Genomic DNA, 21824 nt, shown 5'->3' on the forward strand with positions numbered 1-21824 from the left:
TAGAAGTTTTTGTATTTCAAATATAGAGAATGTCTTTTTTCTCTTTCAATACATCTCTGTGAAAGTGGTTCACAGAATTTCTTGTTAAAAATTTTGTTTACAGTAAACAATACCTGGAAATACTCATTCCTTAGCACAATTGAAGCTTTAACTCTTCACTAATTTGGTAGGCAAAATACTATTCCATTTTCTTTTTCTTTTTCTTTTTTTTTAGAGTTTTTTTTATTTTATTTTACAATACTATTCAGTTCTACATAACAGCCACAGATTCCCTTGTTCTCCCCCTTCCTGCAAAAAAAAAACAAACAAAACAAACAAACAAACAAAAAAAACAGGTTTAAGAGTCTATTCCATTTTCTTATTTAGCATATCTTTGGTTACTAGTGAAGTTTAATTTAGTGTTACCAACTTATGCTCCCTTATGACGACTTCTTTGTCTGGGTCCCTTGCCTGTTTTCTCTTGAGCTTCTGTTTCTTTACCACTTTTTTTTTTTTTTTTTTTTTTTGGTTTTTCAAGACAGGGTTTCTCTGTGTAGCTTTGCGCCTTTCCTGGAGCTCACTTGGTAGCCCAGGCTGGCCTCGAACTCAGAGAGATCCGCCTGACTCTGCCTCCTGAGTGCTGGGATTAAAGGCGTGCGCCACCAATACCCGGCTCTTTACCACTTTCATATAAGTTTTTATACGATTGTTATATTAATTTTATATTATCTGTTTCAAATATTTAAAATTTACTTTAGATGTTTTTACTTATAGGAATTTTTATTTATTATATTCAAATCTAACTATCTTTTTTCCATAGGTACTGTCCAAAAAATTGAATGATACTCATAATGAACTCAATGATATAAAACAGAAGGTCCAGGATACGAATATGGAGGTTAACAAGCTGAAGAATATATTAAAGTCAGAGGTATATATACACATTTTTCCTTGCTCATGATAACTACAAGTTTTCATAAGACTTAACTTAGTGATCTATTATGCTCATCAGAATAATGAATCAAGTCTTTCTGTAATCAAATATTGTAGTTTTGACTGTGACAGAATAACTATATATATTTAGAATCACCTGTCTCAAAAGATGGCTCAAGAACCTGCACCTTTCAGTTTGTTAAATTCAGAGTAAATAACCTAGGCAAGTAGAGTCTTCCTAACTGAAGGACAAGGGGCATAAAATACTACATTTTCTGTTATATACAGACGAAAGTGACTCTTCCTGATTGTTTGGTAGGGCAGAATGATCACACTGTTATTAGACCACCTGTTTCTTAGAGCTGTTTGCACATTTTTATAGGCATTATTTGATTAGTCGTGTGTGTGTGTGTGTGTGTGTGTGTGTGTGTGTGAGAGAGAGAGAGAGAGAGAGAGAGAGAGAGAGAGAGACAGAGACAGAGACAGAGAGAGACAGAGAGAGACAGAGACAGTTCAGAGATTAACAAATGTAGATGTGTGTGTCAGCTCTGTAATAACGCAGCTTGTTTCAGGACAATAGAGATGTACTTAGGTAAAATCTCTAAAATAGTGTAATAGATCATTATCATAGATGTGGTATTACCTACATGAGACTTAAAGTGTGAGTGGGAACTTTACTTCCCTTAGTAGCGTATTTTATTTAACATATAATTTAATGTCTGTATACAAACTTATTTTGAACATTTGTTCGTAGTATATATAAATAACATTTTAAAGGGCTTAGACTCTTAGGTTGTGCCCATCACTTTCAGGAGCGTTGGAATTTCTGAGTCTCGAGAGGCAGTACTTTAGTGCACACTTAATTTAATAGACAGGGTAAATAACTTTTACATCCAAGGCCACAAGATGGCAATAGTAACTGGATCACAATCAGTTTCTTACTAATATGTAATTTTAACTGGGAGAACATACATTTGACTAGAAAGGGTGGGGTGTAAATTTGTTGTACTTTGGTTATTTTATTTAGCTCAGGATTTCTGATAGAGAAACATGGTGTTAACAGGAAGGATAGTGTTCCTGATACTAAGGAAATTATAACTGAAGTTTAAAGAACAAGTTAGGCAAACCACAGTACTAAATCTTTTTTCTTTCTGTGCATGTGTAGTCTGTGTGTGTGTGTGTGTGTGTGTGTGTGTGTGTGTGTGTGTGTGTGTGTGTGTGTGTATACATGAGTGCAGATGCCTGCAGAGGCTAGATCTCCCTGGAGCTGGGGCTACAAGAAGTTGTGAGCTGTCCAACATGGTTGCTGGAAGCCAAACGTGGGTCTTTTACAAAAGCAGTCTAAGCACTTAACCGCCGAGCCATCTCTCCAGCCCCTGAAATATGATTTTGAAGTAGCCAGTAATGGCTATTTAACATAGTATATTATTTATGGAACTGAATTTTCCCTATAGAAAGCAGGGCCTACCTAAACTAATTCATCTATGATATCACTTTGAAGATTAAAAAAATCTGGTTCCCACAAGTGGTGGATACAGCTCAGTGGTAAAACACTTGCCTAGCAAGTTCAATGTCTTAGATTCAATCCCTAGTTCCACCAAAAAATATCTGGTTCTGTATTGTATGTACAACTTATACATAAGTGTATATTATTAGCATATATTTGACATTTTACTTCTGAGTAGTTTCTGACAACTTATAGAAGGAAGCAAAAAAGAGATTATAATTTGTGACCAAGAAAATTAATCCTCAGAGTCTTGAGATATGGCTTAGTGGTGAAGAGCACTCTTACAGAGGACCCAAGTTCAGTGTCCAGAACCCAAGTCACCTCCAGCAGACCCAAAACCTCTGGTCTCCAAGGGCACCAGCACTCAACATGCATATCCACCCCCCACATACAGTTAAAAAAATAAGTCTTATCAGAAATTGACACTTAAGATAGGAAGGAATGCAGAAACTTGATGGCCAGTGCAGCGCAATAAATTTAGAGCAAGGGAGCAATAACTTGAGAGCAAGGGAGTGCTGATGAGAGGGTAGGCAGCTCAGACCAGCAGGGGTCAGTCAACAGTCTGGGGGAGATTCTCTTCAAAGAAGCACAAGGATGTGCAGGTCCTCTCCTGAGTGGGTAACTGTGGGAGCAGGTTGGATCATACTTCTTTATGTTCCTAACAGGATGACCATCTATCTTCCTAGGTTAGGAGGGTAAGTAGGATTTCTTCAAGATTATTTGCAAGTGATTCTCAGTATTTCATATGCACTTTATGTTAGGTACTTTTAAAGTTTTAAAGTAATACTCAACACTTACTTTTTAGGAATCTGAGAACCGGCAAATAATGGAACAACTCCGAAAAGCCAACGAAGATGCTGAAAACTGGGAAAATAAAGCCCGCCAATCAGAGGCAGAAAACAATACCCTCAAATTGGAACTTATCACTGCTGAAGCAGAGGCCAACAGATTGAAAGAAAAAGTTGATGCCCTTAACAGAGAGGTTGAGCAAGTAAGTTTATAGAAATATGCTTACAGTACATCCGTATCATATTTAATTGAGCTTTCCTTGGCTTTTCATAAGTTTAATACATTGACAGTTTAATTATATAAATGCACTGTAAATTATAGCTTGGTTTTCTTAGGTACTCACAACCAGAATAATCATCAGCTTTTTTTTTCTTAAATTGGGAACTGTTTCAAACAAAAAGAACATATTTTTGAAAAATAATAAAACACGTCTATTCCTGTCCTACAGATGTAATGACATTAGCATATTGCCACATTTGCTTCATATATCTTTGTTTAAAGAAATGAAATATCAGAGGCAGGAGCAATAGCTCAGTGGTTAAGAACTCTTGCTGATCTTCCACATGTAGTGGCTCATACCACCTGTAATCATAGTTCCAGTAATTGACTCCCTCTTCTGGCCTCCATGGATACCAGCACTCATGTGGCATGCACACACACACACACACACACACACACACACACACACACACACACACATAAATGAAAAGAAACCAAACATTAAAACTACAACTTTTCACCCCCATAGTGGGTACGTATAGATTTCACGTTATTCTAGTTGCTTTTCATGAATTCACACTCTTTGTATGCACCCCTCATGCACCAATGATATATAATGTTTTCTGTTTTCAGGTCAGTCTTGTATATTTATGTGCACATGTCAGTGTGGTGGCATGTATGTGAAAGCTGAGGTTGACATCTGGCATCTTCCTCAATCATTTTCATTTTGCCCATGACCGTCCTGTCTGCTTTCCCAGTGCTGGGGTTACAGTTGTGCTCCACCATGCCTGACCTTTTTTGAAACACAGTTTCTGAGAGGTCAAACTCAGGTCCCCAGTTTGCATCGCAAGCATTTTGCTGACTGAGCTATCTTCCCAGACCTCCCTCCCTTCCCTCCCTTTTTCCCTCTGTGTGTGTGTTTTAAGATTTTGTTTGTACTTTCAATTATATGTGTGTATGTGTGTGCATGTGTGAGAAAGAGGGAGAAGGAGAACGTTTGTGCATGTTAGTGCAGTGCCCATGGACATGAGAAAAGCATGTTGGATGCCCTGGAGCTGGAGTTACAGGGGATTGTCAGCAGCCTGACGGTGCTGGAGTCAGACTCCTGTCTGACAATGGCAGTGTGCTCTCTTAACTGTGAGTTATCTCTCTGGTTCTCACGCTTCCATTTATTAGGGCTCAGGATTTGGTTCTATATCAGGTGCTTGCCTAGCACAGCTGAAGGCCTGAATTCATCCCTGGCACTACAAATACTTTTATTTAAATGATAAAATCTACTAGATACCTATTTGCAACTAGCCTTTTTAAGGTCAGTAACAATTTTAAAAAGTCATCTGTTTTGTTACACAGATACTTCAAGCAGTGGCATATATTCATTGTATAAATATTTTCATTCCTTAATTATTCTTATATTAAGGGAATTCAATTTCCCCCCTTTTCTGTAGTAAAGTGTTCTGTAACAAATATTCTTTTTATTTCTCCTGGCTCTGTTTCTTTAGGCTTATTATGCCTGGAAGCAAGTACTGGATCTAAGACACACACCATTTCACTTAGTTTATCAAATTGCCTTCTAATAGTTTACTTTTGCCAGGTGGCACATGCCTTTAATCCCAGCACTCAGGAGGCAAAGACAGGCAGATCTCTGTGAGTTCGAGGCCAGCCTGGTCTACAAAGCTTTTTCCAGGACAGGCTCCAAAGCTACAGAAAAACCCTGTCTCAAAAAACAAACAAAAAAGTTTACGCCTGCCAGAAACCATGGGTTATAATTTGCTTAAATACTATTTTTAATCTTTAATTTTTTTTCACAGTTGTGTTTTGTGTTTCCCAGATTATAAGTGAAATTGAGTGTCTTTATGCTTCTTTTTAAAAACTGTAACTGAAACTTTTAATTAAGTTTTAATTAACACAACAAAAATTACACACAACTCTCAGAAGCAACAGTATTCATTAGAAATTAACTTGAAAATTTTCCTTCCATTATTGTTAGTAATGTATTTTTTAAAATAAGCTTCTTCTGTGTTGAAAAGGATTGTGTGTTCTAAAAATATTTTTAATGGACATGTAGGACCTCTCTAATGAACTACTTCCAAATATGGCTAAGATGCTGAGGCTTTTCCTTCAGCGGGAGTAAAGTCAGTTTTAGAAGCACAATGCCAGGAAGCTGGGAGTTCTGGAGAAAGCCGACACTTGGCTGTTTCAACAGCAGGTGGCACATGTCTGGTGGAGAAACAAGTTACAGGGTTTAGTGTTTCTTGACCACTTGAGGGTCTTCTCACATGGTTTTTCTGCTACATTTCCTTTGAATGGATTTTTCTTTTTAATTTTTAAAAAATTTTGTGTGCAAGAGTGTTTGCCTGGATGTATGTGTACATGGGACCCATGCAGGCAGGAAGAGGGCATCAGATTCTCTGGAACAGATTACAGATGATTGTGAACAGCCTTGTGGGTGCTAGGATCCAAACCCTAGTTCTCTGGAAGAGCAGGAAGTACTTTGAATCATTGAGCAATCTCTCCAGCCCATTGAATGAACTTTTCTTAAATCTGTATACATTTTTTCTATTCAGTTGTTAATATTGTTCATATTAAGTCACAGGAGTCCTCTATATATTCTTGATTACATTCTTTTTAAGGTTTAACAGTTAACTTGTCTTTTCATTTACTTGCAAGATAAAAAGATGTTAAACCCAGATGCACTTAGAATTATTACTAATCTTTTTCCATATGGTTTATGATCTTATGTTTTCTAAAGAATTCCGCAGTGTCCTATGACCTGAAAGACATTTTCCTATATTTTTATTTAAACTTATATAGAGGTTGGGACAGATAAGAAAAAGGTGGGTATTGTTACTAAAGTACAGTTAGGGGAGGGGAAATGCTTATAATATTCCTCAGTAGTCTAGGTTACTACAGCTTACAGCAGTGAATAACTAGCGAGTTGATATCAGAAATTAGTATCAAAGGAGACACAAAACTGTTGATACCCTGATTTGGTATATTGTATACCCTGATTGCATATTGTATGCATGTATTATATTCCATCAATACTATGTGTCAATTTCAAAACAAAAGTTATTCTAAAAATATAATTAGGTATGTGGAATATTTTTGTAAGTGTCTATCATCCCCTTCTTCCATGATGTTTCCTGAGCTTAAGGGAAAGGTGTGATATATATGTCCCATTTATGGTTGATCATTCCAGACAGTTATTCTCTGCACTTTGACCAATTGTAAGTTTCTACACTGAGCACCATCCAGTGCACAAAGACACTCCTCTGATGAGAACTGAAAGCTCCACATATCTGTGGGTATAGCGATACATACATATTTAGAAGGCAGTTTGATACTGTGGCCATTTAGCAAAGTAATAGGATCACACCTAGAACCCATGATCTCTCTAGCCATGGGTTCTATCATTCTTTTTCTTTGAGATAGGATCTCAGTGTCTAGCTCAAGCTGACCTTGAACACATGATATTCCTGCTTATGTCTCCCAGGTTATAGTCATCTACTGCGCCACCAGGCTCATAACCTTATGCATTTTCAAGTTACTGCTTTTTGTAATACCTTTATTGAGAATCATGCCTGGGTCATACAGTTCTCCCAAGTATATTCACTGGTATTTGGAATATTGAGAGTTATGACCCTGTAAGAACGAGCACCTTTGAACATTTTCATCACCATTAAAAGATACAAAGTACTCATTAGCTATCACAACCAGCTACTCTAATTTTTTCATGTCTTGATCCATATTGGGTTAGATTTTATACATAGTATCAAATATAATTTTACACCCCCCCTGAGAGAAATCTTACTTGGTTATTACATATAATTATTCTTTTTTGGTGTTATATTTGGTTTTCTAGTAATTTGTGTTGTTTTTTTCTTATAACAACCTGTGTGCTTTTAGTATCCAAGTAATACTAACTTCATATAGTAATGGAAATGTTTCTTTTGCTTCCAGTTTCTGTAAGAGTTTGTATATAGATGGTGCCAATTCTTTAAAGGTTTAGTAGATTCAAAGCTAAAGCCATCTGAATCTGTTCTTTGTAGAAAGTTTTTAAATTTCTAGTCAGACTCTTTTTGTTATGGGCCTGTTCTGTTTCTCTTAGGTTAATTTTAATAGTTCGTGCCTTTTTTTTTTAAAGGAATTTTCCAATATCATAGCAGTTAATTTAATGGCATAGTATATCTTTATACTTCTTTTATTTAATAAGTCACACTTGTGGTTGCTTGGTTTCATCAAATCAAGAATATCTTTGACCATTATTTACTTAAGCATTTTTTCCCTTGTCTTTACCCTGAGACGCTGGAATTTAAAGTATAAGTGTGTGGGTCACTTGATACTATTCCACAGATTATGAAGGCTGTGTATGTTTTTCATGTCTTTTCTTCTCTGTGTTCTGTTTTGCATAGTTGATATTTTTGTGTGTCATGAGTATGTTATGTAGTAAATACAGATGAGCACTGTCTTTATACAATGTCATAATTCGTTGAATAACAATGTGTTCACAGTCTAAGTCAGTTTATTAGTTGTTATTTGCCCAGTAATACAAATTTTGCTTGATGGCTAGTTGTTGGCAACCACAGATTCTTTCATTCTATTCTTACTTACTAATAAGTAATTAGTACTTTACACTTTACATATTTATGTACATGGGTTATAGAATGTCCACAAAGAGTTTGAAACACTGTGGAGTTCAGCAAGCCCGTCCTGAAGATGGAGGCTGAGACCTGACACGGGTGCAAGAAGGGTCTAGAGGGTCAGATAAGACATTGCCTGAGCCAGCTCACAGGTGCACAGCTCCCCCAATATTCAGGTGCAGCTCAGGGACTTTGCTTTGGCAGATTTCCTAGACAAGACTCATTAGAGAAGTCACTGACTAGTTGGAGGAGCTTGGAGGGCTTCTTCTAAAGTCCCAGGTAAGGTTACATGTACTTTGATTGATAAGGACTCTGGTATTTCTAATATGATTTGGTATGTTTTCTGGTATCATTGTTCATTGGTGTGATCCTTGGAGCTCATTAGCCAATCAATTTAGCTGAATTGGTGAGCTCCAGGTTCAGTGAGAGACCTCATCTTAAAATATAACTTGAAAAATGACTGAGGAATATACTTCATGTGGACCTCTTGCCTCCACACCTATGAATGCACACAACCACATAGACACACATACACACACACACACACACACACACACACACACACACACACACACACGGGGGAGGGGAGAGGGAGGGAGGGAGGGAGAGAGAGAGGGAGAGGGAGGGAGGGAGAGAGAGGAATGATTTAGAGTCACTTCTAAATGGGCCTCCAGCTCATAAATAATGACATGGAGACATTATTAATTATAAAAGCTTGGCCTTAGCTTAGGCTTGTTCCTATCTAGTTCTTATAACTTAAATTAACCCATATGTTTAAATCTACATTCTTCCACGTGCTCTTTATCTCATCTCTATTTTGCCCATCCAGCTTTCTCAATATCTGCCTGGAGATTTCTCCTCCTTTTTCTCTCCCAGAGCTCTCTATCCTCAGAAGTCCCACCTAACCTTTTCCTGCCTAGCTAATGGTCATTCAGCTCTTTAATAAACCAATCACAGTGACACATCTTTACACAGTGTAAAGGAATGTTTCACAACAGTCACTTCTTCTTGACACTTAAAATGGAGTAACTCAGATCAAGGCTGTTGCTATGTAAGATGAAGTCATTCAGGGTCAGGTGCACATTGAAAGCTGATATCCGTACAACATAGACTCCCAGAGTAGGCCCTGTATGTTCCACTCATTGTCTCCTAGTACTATCATCTCTGCCATTTTGTGTCTGTTTACAATGACTGATGTTCATTCTGGTTGTGTACCCAGTTTTTCTGAAAATTTACAGGTCTGGCGTGTTATTTTTGTATTCATTTGTCTTATTTCTGAGACAATTTTGATATGCACATGCTTGCCTTGAACTTGCTACATAACCTTGAATTTCCTTGTGTGTGTGTATGTTACCAGTGATTGAGCCTAGACATTCTACCACTGATTCATTTCCTAGTCCTTCTCTTACTTTTCATTTTGAGTCTTGTGAAATTGGCCAGGCAAGCCTTCAGCTTTCAATCTTTCTGCCTCTTGATACCTGAGATTACAGGCCTGAGTCATCAAGCTCAGTTTAACTAATTTTTAAAAATCTGTAATATTTTTTCTGCTAACTAATAAGTTTTTATGTTGCTGGTACATTTAGCTTCACTATTGCTTGTTTCATGCTTTCTGTTTTTCCATCTTACATACTTGGTTTTTTATGCATTTCTGGCTGCCACTGCTCATCAGTATAGAAGTTACACATTCAATATTTTTTCCTTTAGATGTTAAAGTTATAATTGCTAATATAACCAACTCCCTAAGACTGTTTGACTAATGAGTACCACACCTACCACTCACTAGCACACACCTCTGCTTTCTTTGTCAATCTCCCCATTTTCATAATCTTGTCATGCACTATTTTAATTTCACATTGTCTTTATATGTTCCAATATGTAATTATTGTTGTTCTTGTGATCAGTACTGTTTGTATCTACCTATAGCCTTATAAGACCCATGTTCACTTGCTTCTTGTCCTATTTCTTCCTTAGTTCCTTTTCTGTCCTTCCTTCCTGCAGAAACCAGTGTGTTCATTATTTCCATCTCATTGAAAATGACTAGTGTACCATTAGTCTTGAGAATTAATTTAGCTGAACATTGAATTCTAGACTGAGAATATTTCCCTTTATAATTTAAAAAATAACCTGGTAGGGGTTGGAGAGATGACTCAGTGGTTAAGAAGGCATACTGATTTTGCAGAGGACCCAAGCTCAGTTACCATATTCACATTGGGCAGCTCACAACTGCCTGTAATACTATCTCCAAGGGATTTGATGCTTTTTTCTGGCTTCCAGGGGGTACTTACATGCCTGTAGTGTACACATACATAGACATACACACATACACATAAATAAGAATAGAAAGAAATCTTTGACATAGTAACCCCTGTCTTTTTTATTTTTATTTTTTTGGTTTTTCGAGACAGGGTTTCTCTGTGTAGCTTTGCACCTTAACTGGATCTTGCTCTGTAGACCAGGCTGGCCTCAAACTCAAAAAATCCGCCTGCCTCTGCCTCCTGAGTGCTGGGATTAAAGGCATGCACCACCACTGCCTGGCAACCCCTGACTTTTTTGTTAGTAGGTCTGTTTTTTTATTCTAGCTGTCACTCCTCAGATGTTTGCCTTTGCCATTGGTTTTCTCATAGTTTGAAATCTACTGTCACATGCCTAGGTTTGTTTTCTCTGGCCTTGGTAGTTTGGATTTTTCTTTTTCTGTTTCATTCAGAGTACTTGTAGCTCTTACTAGTTCTGGAAAATTTTCAGATATTACTTCTTGAACATTACTGCTTTCTAATTCACTCTATTGTCCCCTCAACTCTTACTTATCTTGAATCATTCCCTTTGTTGATTGGTCTTTGTCATAGTTTCTGCATGTTTGTGTTCTATACCTTGTCTTCCAGTTCACGCTTCCCTTTTCATTTGTTTAAGTTTGCTCTTGATATTTTTGTTACGGCTTTTATTACAGGTACTGCCTTCCTTTCTAGATGTTTTATTCGATTATTTTTCAAATGTGCCTATTTTTCCATGTGCTACTTTTTTCTTTTCAGATTCATTCCTTAATGTCTTTAGTACTTTCCAGCGTATTTTGCCATGCCAATGAAAATATTTTGCTCAGGAATGTAGATTTCTGGAAGTGAGGTCTTGTTCTGTTGTTCCAGCCGTCCTTTGACCTCCTGTATCACAGGCTTTCCTCCAGAGAATCATCCACCCCATGGAATCTTGTGTGGTCTCAGTGTGGTGCTGCTCCTCCAGGAGGGTACATTTGCTTTTGTAAAGTGGCTGTAGGTTATCACTGATGGGACAAACCTTATGCTAACATTTAGAACTAGAGATGAGTAAAGTACCATTCCAAAAGTAAGTCAGAATTAAAAGTTTATATTTATCACAGAAAAAATTGTGTTCTTATCCAGAGATAAACTTTTAGTGGTTTCTGTATGGCTGAGTAGATTTCCCTCTAAAGCCTTCTTTCATTTATAGTACATTATTCAAGAGTCCCAGATTATTATGTAGAAGTCACAGTCATGGTTCTTTTTATTTGGGGTGTGTGTGTGTGTGTGTGTGTGTGTGTGTGTGTGTGTGTGTGTTTTACTGGCAATTAAACCCATAGTCTTACGTTTGCTAAGCAAGGTGCTATATCCCTAAGCTGAAAACCCTTCTATTGCTTTGCTTCTTTTGGGTAAATGGAAATTTCTTCCTTTTTTGTAAGCTCAGATGTGGAAATAATAAAATGTTTTGTTGCGGAGTGTGGTGGCACTTGGAAAGCAGAGGCAGGTGGAACTCTCTGAGTTCAAGGCCAGCCTGATCTATGTCTACATAGTGAGTTCCAAGCCAGCCAGAACTGCATAGTGAGACCCTGTTTCAAAACAAAATGTTTTGTTGCTCAGTTTTATCTTGAGACTTTTCTCCTTAGCTTAATCAATCCTTTTAGTAGAGCCTACAACATCCAGAGTGATCTTTTAAAACTCTGAAAGCCTGGTTATATCACCTCACCATTTGAAGATCACAGCTTACTAAACCTTGCCTTACTGTGTTTTGTAAGTTTCACCTATTTTCTCTGTGAGCTCTAAGTTCCAGTCACACCAGCCTTCTCTCAGTTCTTGGAGCATATTATTCTTCTTGCATTCAAACAGAGCTATGGCACTTTGCATTTTTTTCCAGCTTGAAATGCCTCTTCTCGCTATTTGCCTACTCCCTGTTCAGTCATTTACTTAGGGAAGTCTTTCCTGACTCTCTGATTCTTTCAGTGTAGGTCAGGTTTTTTTGTTGCCTACTATTTTCAGAAATATTTTCTTAAAATGTTTATACATTCATCTGTAACATATTTGAATAATACAGAACCCCCTCAGTAGTAAAGGTTTGTGGGAGCAGAGGTAATTTTGCTTCCCATTGAATTTGTCTCTAGGCACAGTGACTGACTATAGCATACAAAGTAGTCTGTAAAGATATGAGGGATGGGTAGACACATGGTTGGCTAGAAGGTTGATGTGAAGAATGAATAAGAATGACTACAGAAGGAAGGGAGATCAAGAGGGTAAAAGGGACCTTGAATTATGGCAAAATAACATGTGCCAGGAGCAATTTTGGTGCTTTATACTTGTAAAAGCACTTGTTAAAGAACACACAGTCTTTGCCTCCCAGCTCTGTTATCTTCACATTATAGCAAACAAATACTTCTCTGTAGGTGGCAGTGCACTTACGTAAGCATCACGCTAGGGGGAGGGGGAAGGTGTGGGGAGTGGAATTATTTTGAACATTTGAAAGCATTTATGTAACTTGAATCTCATATTATGGCTTTTAAAATGTGCTTTTCCCCATAATTGGTTATGCTTAATTTGTACTTGCTCAGAAGCTTTTTCTCTCAGAAGTATTAGAGTTAGAAAATTATCAGTCCTCATTTTATGATAGTATGACTGATATAAACATGTCAGTGAAGAATTGAAAAAAGCTCTCTGAATGTGGCAGTGGCTATCATTTTGTCTTTGGCAGCAGCAACATTTGTATTGTAGACCATGAAAACTGTGCAAATACAGATACAACTATAGGCCAAACTGTATGTATTGTACAGGCATTGAACCTGCAGGTGTTTTAATAGGAAATAGTTTTTCCTAATTGCATCTTTTAAACTACTCATAGGATTTATTAAAGAAACCTGAAGCCTCAATTTATCTCTCATAGAACACTTTGTGTATCCCATCAGCATCTATATCACCTAAGGTCTTTTATTCTAGTGCTGAAAGATTTGCCCCATTTTGTTGTTCATGTTGACTTTCTTACATCTAAAATACTTACATCTGTGTATACAATCATCTTGTCTTTGCAGCACTTAAATGCAGAGCGCTCTTACAAATCCCAGATTTCAACTTTACACAAGTCTCTTGTAAAGATGGAAGAAGAGCTTCAGAAGGTTCAGTTTGAAAAGGTGTCTGCACTTGCAGACCTGTCTTCTACGAGGGAACTCTGTATTAAACTTGACTCAAGCAAAGAACTTCTTAATCGACAGCTGGTTGCCAAAGATCAAGAAATAGAAATGGTATGTAATACATTGAGAATTGCTGTTACTTTAACATTAGTACAATTTTGAAAAAGGGATTTGTTTTTTTATAAAATACTGTATCAAATGTTTGTGCCTTTAGCTTTAAATTTTGTTTTTATTATGCTTTTTAAATTTTATTTTTAAAGTTTAAAAGGTTAATTTATGACAGCTGTGTTCTACAGAATTCAAGAACATAAAAGACCCAACATCTTTCTTTGAACTTGTAGTTTGCAATTGTGTTTAGTCAGAATTATAAAACACATTGACAGAGCTGTGAGCAAAGAATCACGAGTCTTATTCAGCTAAATTATAACCTTAATGGTATTCTTTTCAGCTAAATTTATCTAATAATTAGATGAGTCCTTTTAAGTTGTAATGCAGTTGATTGTATCTACTTTGCACTTACACTTGGATATTCAAACCATGCAAGCTCATGCTCTCTAGAACCTCTGAATATTGGCATATAAACAGTTTGAGGTGAGTAGAGAAATAGAAGAGTCCATAAGGAATTGCTGCTGAACTTGGGTGGATGGGGGCATTCCACATAGGCAATTGTAGAGAGGTCCATGTAGATTCTTGAATGAAAAGAAGTATTTTTAGTGACCAATGTGATGTGTTTGAGAAGTAAATCTGGAGGGACAGAATCCAGCTCTTAGTGTATAGATACTGTACAGTGTAACTGAAATATCAGCAAATCTTGGGCACCTTGGTTATTGGTTATTACTAAACCTTATTGAATTTCTTATTTTGTTAATCCACCCTTTATGATATATTTGAGAATCATGTGTCTAGTTTATAAGAATCTATTAATCTTTAATGAAGTACCATCTGCCCAAATCTTCACTCATTCTTAATTATTTTTTATTTCACCATGAACTTTTTTAATGATTAATTTGCTATGTAAAAACTTAAAAAATAATAACCTTTTATTTAAAAATTTACTTGATGTTTTCTAATTGGAAAAGCCTTAGCTTGTTACTATAACAACTGAAATGATATAAAAATCAAAGTATCAGTAGTTATAAGCCCGTAGCTTATAAAAAACAGCCACATGCCATGCCAGGCAGTGGTGGAGCACACCTTTAATCTCAGCACTCAAGAGGCAGAGGCAGGCGGATCACTGTGAGTTCGAGGCCAGCCTGGTCTACCGAGTGAGATCCAGAACAGGCACCAAAACTCAAAACTACATGGAGAAACCCTGTCTCGAAAAACCAAAAAAAAACAAAACAAAAAAAAAAAAAAAAAAAAAAAAAGCATGCCACTTGCAAGTAGAGTACAGTCCTATAGTAATCTTCCTTAAACTTTTAAATCATAACCCTCTTAGCAGAACCCTGGATAAAACTTGCTAACAACTTAATTTAGGAAACATTTTCTGTAAGTTTTATAGCTTCTTCTTCCCACGGCACTTCAAAAGTACTTCTGGCATTAACTGCTGTGACACTGAACTGTTTATGTATGCGTCTTTATCTCTTTAGTAAGCTATGTTGTCAAATGCCAGGATCATCTTTTTATTTTTATACTTCTTCAGTTATCGAAAACATTGGGATTAAAAAAAATTCTGTGGTAGTTTGAATGAGAGTGGTCACTATAGGCTCAGATGTTTGAATGCTTTCAAGAACTGTTTGGAAAGGTTTAGGAGATGTCACCATTTTGGAGAAAGTGTCTCATTTGGGGTGGGCTTTGACATGTCAAACATCCATGCCATTCCCAGTTAGCAGTCTTTCTACCTCCTACTTGTGAATAAGGATGTAAGCTCTCTGTTCAGCACCATGCCTGTCTGCGTGCTGCCCTGTTCCCTACCATGATTGATGGTCATGAATTCTAACCTCTGAACTGTAAGCCCCCAATAAATATTTTTTTCTATAAGATGCCTTGGTCATGGTATCTTATCACAGCAACAGAAGGTAACTAAGACAATTTGTGATTTTTTTAAGGGGACAGGTTTGCATCTAATTTAATTATACAAAGAGTACCTGTTACCTAGTTTCCCTTAATGACTACATCTTACAAAACTATAGCCTGATATAATATTGTATTAACTTCCAGGCAAAAGCAAGAAACCGTCCATTGTAGAATCTATCATGTTTCCTTTTTGCATAGTTCTCTACTATATTCTGTCTGCATGCTTCTTAACCTCTGCCAGCTGTTAACCTCTTGCTCATTTCAGGAATTTTGTCATTTCAAGAACCAGTAAGAATGGGGGAAGGACAATGAAGGAAGGAAGGGACTTAAATAAGAACAAAGTAATATATATTTATAGATAGAATGAAGTGTTCTACTTTGTATGCTAAGTAAAATTAATTTAAGAGGATGTTAATATACATGAAATCACATGATACAGATTTTTGAGGATTGGCTTCTCTTCCTCAGCCTGAATCTCTGGAGACTCATTCAGGTTGTTGCATCTGTCATAGTTCACCTTTTACTGCTGAAAAATATTCTGTGCTGTTGGTATAACTAATTAGCCATTCACTCACTGAACATCATGTGGGTTGTTTTCAGTTTGGAACTTCTGAAAATAAAGCTACCATAAACATATATGAGCACTTTCTGTTGTTTTATTTGCTTTTTGAGACAGGGGTTTGATGTAGGATGTCCTTCTGTACACCACAAATACATGTTGCTTTTATTGGTTGATGAATAAAGCTGCTTTGGCCTATGGCAGGACAGAATATAGCTAGGTGGGAAAGCCAAACTGAATACAGGAAGAAAGAAGGGCAGAGTCAAGAGAGACACTAGCAGCCACCAGAACAGTAAGATACCAGAGCATTAGTGGTAAGCCACAGACCAGTGGCAATACACAGATTAATAGAAATGGATTAATTTAAGTTGTAAGAGCTAGTTAGTAATAAGCCTGAGCCATTGGCCAAACATTTATAATTAATATAAGCCTCTGAGTGATTATTTTATAAGCGGCTGTGGGACCGGATGGGATGCAGAAAAGCCTCCAGCTATAGGGTTTCACTATATAGCTTGGTTGTATGAGTGTAAGTCTTCATTTCTCTGCAAGTGGTCACAAATGATATTTTTAGGTGATATGTTAATTGTATGATTACTTTTCAGAAAAGTTCCAAGCAATTTTCCTAAATATTTGTATCATTTTTCTTGTCTATTAATGATAATGAGTGATCTAGTTTTCCCACATCCTTGTTCAAAGTTATCACTTAAAATTTTTTCTTTAGCATTCTATGTATGTACAGTGCTGAATGAGGGTTATTTAAATATTCATTTAACCACTGAATGGCAAAGGTGAACTTTTCTTCATGTTGTTGTTTGCCATATACATGTCTTTGTTTGTTGTGACATGTCTCCTGTTATTGTCCATATTCTCATTGGATTGTTTTTCTGATGTTGAAACTGACTTAAGGAAAAGCAGAAAACCTGGTTGTCTTAGGGTTCCTATTGCTGTGAAGAGACACCATGACCATGGCAACTCTTATAAAGGAAAACATTTAGTTAGGGCTAGTTTACAGTTTCAGATGTTTAGTCCATTGTCACCACTGTGGGAAGAATGGGGGCATTCAGGCAGACATAGTGCATAGAGCTAAGAGTTCTACATCCAAATCAGCAGTCAGCAAGAAGAGAAACTGAGACACGCTGGTCACACTTCCTCCAACAAGGCCATACTTCCTAATAGTGCCACTCCCTATGAACCTATGGGGGCCATTTTCTTTCAAATCACCACACTCACACTAGATACACCTCTAAATGAATATAAAACTTGAAATGGTAACTTGAGAACTTCCAGAAAGCAAATTGAGGTCTAGATTGCTTTAGTTGTGAATTCCCTTAAGTGTTGAAAGATGTTCGGATACAAAAATGTTTAACTCTTCTGAAGATAAGGGAGAACATTTCTCAACATATTCTAGACTCCAATATGATGCCCAATCCTGGCTAGAGCCCCCACTAGGGTGCTGGACTGAAATGACATGCTAGGTGTTTCTGTGTCATTATGTGGAAAGTATTTAGGTGTTCATCATTAAGTATAGTGGTTGCTGTAGGTTTTTGTAGATGCTTTTTATGAGATTGAGAATGTTTCTTTGTATTCCCAGTTTATAGTTTATTTTTACTAACGTAGTCAGCTCAAGAAAACAAAACACCAGTATTTTTTTATTATTTTTTTTTTTTTGGTTTTTCGGGACAAAGTTTCTTTGTGTAGTTTTGGTGTTTCTCTGAACTCACAGAGATCCACCTGGCTCTGCCTCCCAAGTGCTGGGATTAAAGGCGTGCGCCACCGCCGCCAGGCAAGACCAGTATTTCTTATGACTATAATTTCTTTTGAAAGTCTTAATGTGATAACTACAAAACCAGATCCAAAGCTGGGGAGATGCCGTGTCAAATGCTTCCAGTTTGCTTCTTTTCCACCTAACCCCCAAACCCTAGTTACAAGATTAGGTTAGTGATTTGAGATCTTCTGGGAAGGTCACAGAACAGAAGCTCAACACTAGGACTAACATTTGGATCCCCAGCGCCCATGTAAACGCTGAGTGCTTGGTGGTGCCTGAAGAAGTCCTGAAGAAGCACAGACAGGTGGGTACCTGCAGCTCACTGGCAAGCCATTCTAGCCAATCAGTGAGCACCAGGTTCAGTGAGGGACCCTGTCTCCAAAAATTAAGGTAGAAAAGCAATTGTAGAAGACATCTGAGTTGACCTATGACCTCTACCACACATGTGCACACACACTCCCGGGCATGTGCACATTCAACACACACACACACACACACACACACACACACACACACACACACAACCCAACAGCCCATGAAATGAATTTATAGGCTACTCAAATGGGAGTTATCCCATGAATGTAGGATTGGTTTGTACCTGAAACCAATCAATGTAGTACATATTGAATAATCAAGAACAAAACCTGAAAGATTTTCTCAAATAGATGAAGAAAAAGAATTTGGCAAAATCCAATACCTTTATGTAAGAAAGAATGATTATAATCTGGGAATACAAGGAGCCTTTTTCAGTCTCATAAAAAATATCTATGAAAAACCTACAGCAGCCAGGCAGTGGTGGCACACCTTTAATCCCAGCATTCGGGAAGCAGAGGCAGGCAGATCTCTGTGAGTTCAAGGCCAGCCTGGTCTACAGAGCAAGATCCAGGACAGGTACCAAAACTACACAGAGAAACCCTGTCTTGAAAAACCAAAAAAGAGAAAAAGAAAAAAGAAAGAAAGAAAGGAAAAACCTACAGCAGCCACTGTAGTTGATGATGAAAACAACTGACTGTTTTTCCACGATGACAGAAGCATCGTGACACATGCTAGGTGTTTCTGTCATTAGCTGAAAAGCATTTAGTAGTATCTAGACACATTTGGGGTTGTTATGAGCAGAGTGGGGATGCTGTTGGTATCTGGTGAGTGGAGGTCAGGGATAGTGCTAAACATCCTATAATCCTTGGGAGAAGCTCCATAAGCAAAATTACCCAAATTAAAGTGTGAGTGTCAGGGTACATAGAGTATCAGGACAAGAAACTCTGCACTAGAAATAGCATCTTGTTTCATTTTATATCTGTTTGAGTACTAGCAAGGCATCCGAGTTTGCTTTCCTGTTGCTGCCATAAATACCACGACCAAAACCAATTTAGAGAGGGAAAGAGGTTTCTTTCTCTTATGTTTCCAAGTCACAGGCTATTATGGAGGAAAGTCAGGAAAGGAACTCAAGGCAGGAACCTAGACCAGAAACCATGGAGGAACACTGCCTACTGGATTGTTTGGATTGTTCTTTTCTGCCTGCCTTCCTTCCTTCCTTCCTTCCTTCCTTCCTTCCTTCCTTCCTTCCTTCCTTCCTTCCTTCCTTCCTTCCTTCCTCCCTCCCTCCCTCCCTCCCTCCCTCCCTCCCTCCCTTCTTTTCTTCCTTCTTTTTTCTTTTTCCTTCCTTCTTTCTTTCTCTTTCTTCCCTTCTTTCTTTATTTTCTTTTTCTTTCTTCCTTCCCTCCTTCTCTCTTTCCCTTTCTCTTTCTCTAAATTGTTTTTATTTTGTGTGTATGGGTGTTGTGGTTTGAATGAGAATGGCCCCCATAGGCCTATATATTTTGAATATTTGTTTCCTAGTTGATGGATTGTTTAGGAAGGATTGGGAAACGTTACCTTATTGGAGGAGGTGTGTCACCAGAGTTGGGCTTTCAGATCAGAATAAGTTCTCAGTTTCTGCTTCGGTGCCTGCCTACCTGCCACCATTCTACCCACCATGACGATCTTAGACTAATCCTCTGAAGCTGTAAGCAAGTCTCCAATTAAGTGCTTTCTTTTATAAATTGTCTTGGTCATAGTGTCTCTTCACAGCAGTAGAACAGTAACTAAGACAGGTGTTTTGTCTGCATGTATGTCTGTATACCACTTTCATGCCTGATGCCTGTGGGGGACAGAAGAAGGTGTTGGATGTCCTAGAACTGGAGTTACAGACAGTTGTGAGCTGCCATGTGCATGATGGGAACCAATCTCAGGTCCTCTGGGAGAACAGCCCTTGCTATTAACTGCTGAGGCATCTCTCCAGTCCCTCATCTAATATAGCCCATGCTCACCTGCCTAGGGATGATACTGCTTACATTGAGATGGGTCAATCATCCATCAATATGATTAGTTGTAGATCAATCCAATTGAGACAATTCTTCAAATGAAGTTCCTTTTTTCCCAGTAGTTTCTAGTTTGTGTAAAGTTGACAATAAAAACAAACCAGCACAATCCAGCCCTTGTCAACTTAAGCACAAACACATCACTACTTAACTCTAACTTTTCCTTGCTTTGTTGCCAAGATTGCATGTTAGTGTTAGTAGCATAAGATAAAACACAGTCCAATTTTTAGAAGTCCCACAGTCTTTAAATTTTTCAGTACTTTTAAAGCCTAAGGTTTCTTTAAGAATCCAAAAATATTTTGTCTATAGACTCCTATAAAATTAAAAACAGGTTAAATACTTCTTGTTCCAAAAGAGAAGAATTAGGGCATAGGAGTAATCAGATTAAAGTGAAGCCCCAAGTCACCAATGTAATCAAATCCTGTAGCCCCCTTTTCTGCATCTGGGGCTTACACACACTTTTCTGGGCTCCAGAAAATTTGGACAGCCAATGTCTCCAGCTTGGCCGCACTCAAGAAAATTGTTTGTTTGCAAGGCTCAGGATAGCTCTACTACACATTTGACACTGTCCTTAGCAGATGTCTCATGGTCTTAGGGTTTCCATTGTGACTTTGGCTTCACCTTCAGTAGTGGCCTCTCTCTGGGGACTCTGATGCTAACATACTGTTCCAAGCTTTAGTTTCTCTCTCTGACCCCTTCAGTCCTGGGGTCTTCATTGGAAGTGAAACTACAAGACCTTCACCAATGGCCTCTTTTAGCCTCCCTGAGGGAAACTCCAGCCCTTTGAGACACGCCAAGCCCCAGCTCCTCTCCATGGCACCTTCATGCCTTCAAAACCACTACCATGTGAATGACTCTCACACATTGTCAAGTTCAGCTGCCAGCTTGCGATGTTTTCCTTGGTCTCCTTTGACTGTAGCTTCTGTGTGCTGACTCAGAAGAAATAAGTTCCTGTTCACAGGAGATGCCACTTTCATGATGCTGGTCTGTTGTTAATCATAGATAATATTCATCCCCTGATCATCAGCATCTATTGTCCCAGTAAAGCACAGAAGGTTTCACTTGCACAGATTCTTAGTCCAAAATACCACATAAATGGCCCACATAGTCTTTGCTTCCTGCTCAAACTTGTGATTAGGATTTATTGTCACCTTGGAACAACCTTGAGTCACCTGGGAAGAGAACACTTCAACTGAAGAATTGCCTAGATCAGATTTGCCTGTGGACTTACCTGTGGGAGGTTGTCAACTGAAGAATTGCCTAGATCATATTTGCCTGTGGACTTACCTGTGGGAGGTTGTCTTGACTAATTATTGGTGTGGGAGGACCCAGCCCACTGTGGGTGGTGACACTCCTGGGTAGGTGGTCCTGAATTGTATAGAAAGCTGGCTGAGCATGAGCAGGAGAGAACCAGTAAGCAGTGTTTCTCCATGGTTTCTGCTCTGACTTCCCTTGGTAACACTATCAGCTGGACGTATCAGCCAAATGAATCCGCCCCAGGTTGCTTTTGGTCTTGGTGTTTATCACAGCAACAGAAAGAAAACTAGAACAGTTTCTTTTTTTCCCCATGTGTTTGCTATTTAATTGTGTTTCTTCTTTTGAAAATTTTCTATTATTATTTTTTATTTCTCCTCAATTTATGTGAGTTCATTTATCTAACTC

General features: G+C 37.9%; 1 protein-coding gene across 20 annotated transcripts in view; it reads left to right on the forward strand.

Annotated features, from left to right (window-relative positions):
- Window positions 1–21824, forward strand: part of Tsga10 (testis specific 10) — a 111417-nt gene that overhangs the window by 80775 nt on the left and 8818 nt on the right. For all 20 annotated transcript variants that reach the window (XM_076557457.1, XM_076557454.1, XM_076557461.1 and 17 more), the window contains 3 exons: window positions 800–910; window positions 3225–3410; window positions 13367–13576. In XM_076557457.1, coding sequence (XP_076413572.1) covers window positions 800–910; window positions 3225–3410; window positions 13367–13576 — 507 coding nt within the window. The remainder of the gene's footprint in view (window positions 1–799; window positions 911–3224; window positions 3411–13366; window positions 13577–21824) is intronic.

This window comes from Peromyscus maniculatus, chromosome 21 (genome assembly GCF_049852395.1).
Source record: "Peromyscus maniculatus bairdii isolate BWxNUB_F1_BW_parent chromosome 21, HU_Pman_BW_mat_3.1, whole genome shotgun sequence".
Lineage (NCBI taxonomy): Eukaryota > Metazoa > Chordata > Mammalia > Rodentia > Cricetidae > Peromyscus > Peromyscus maniculatus.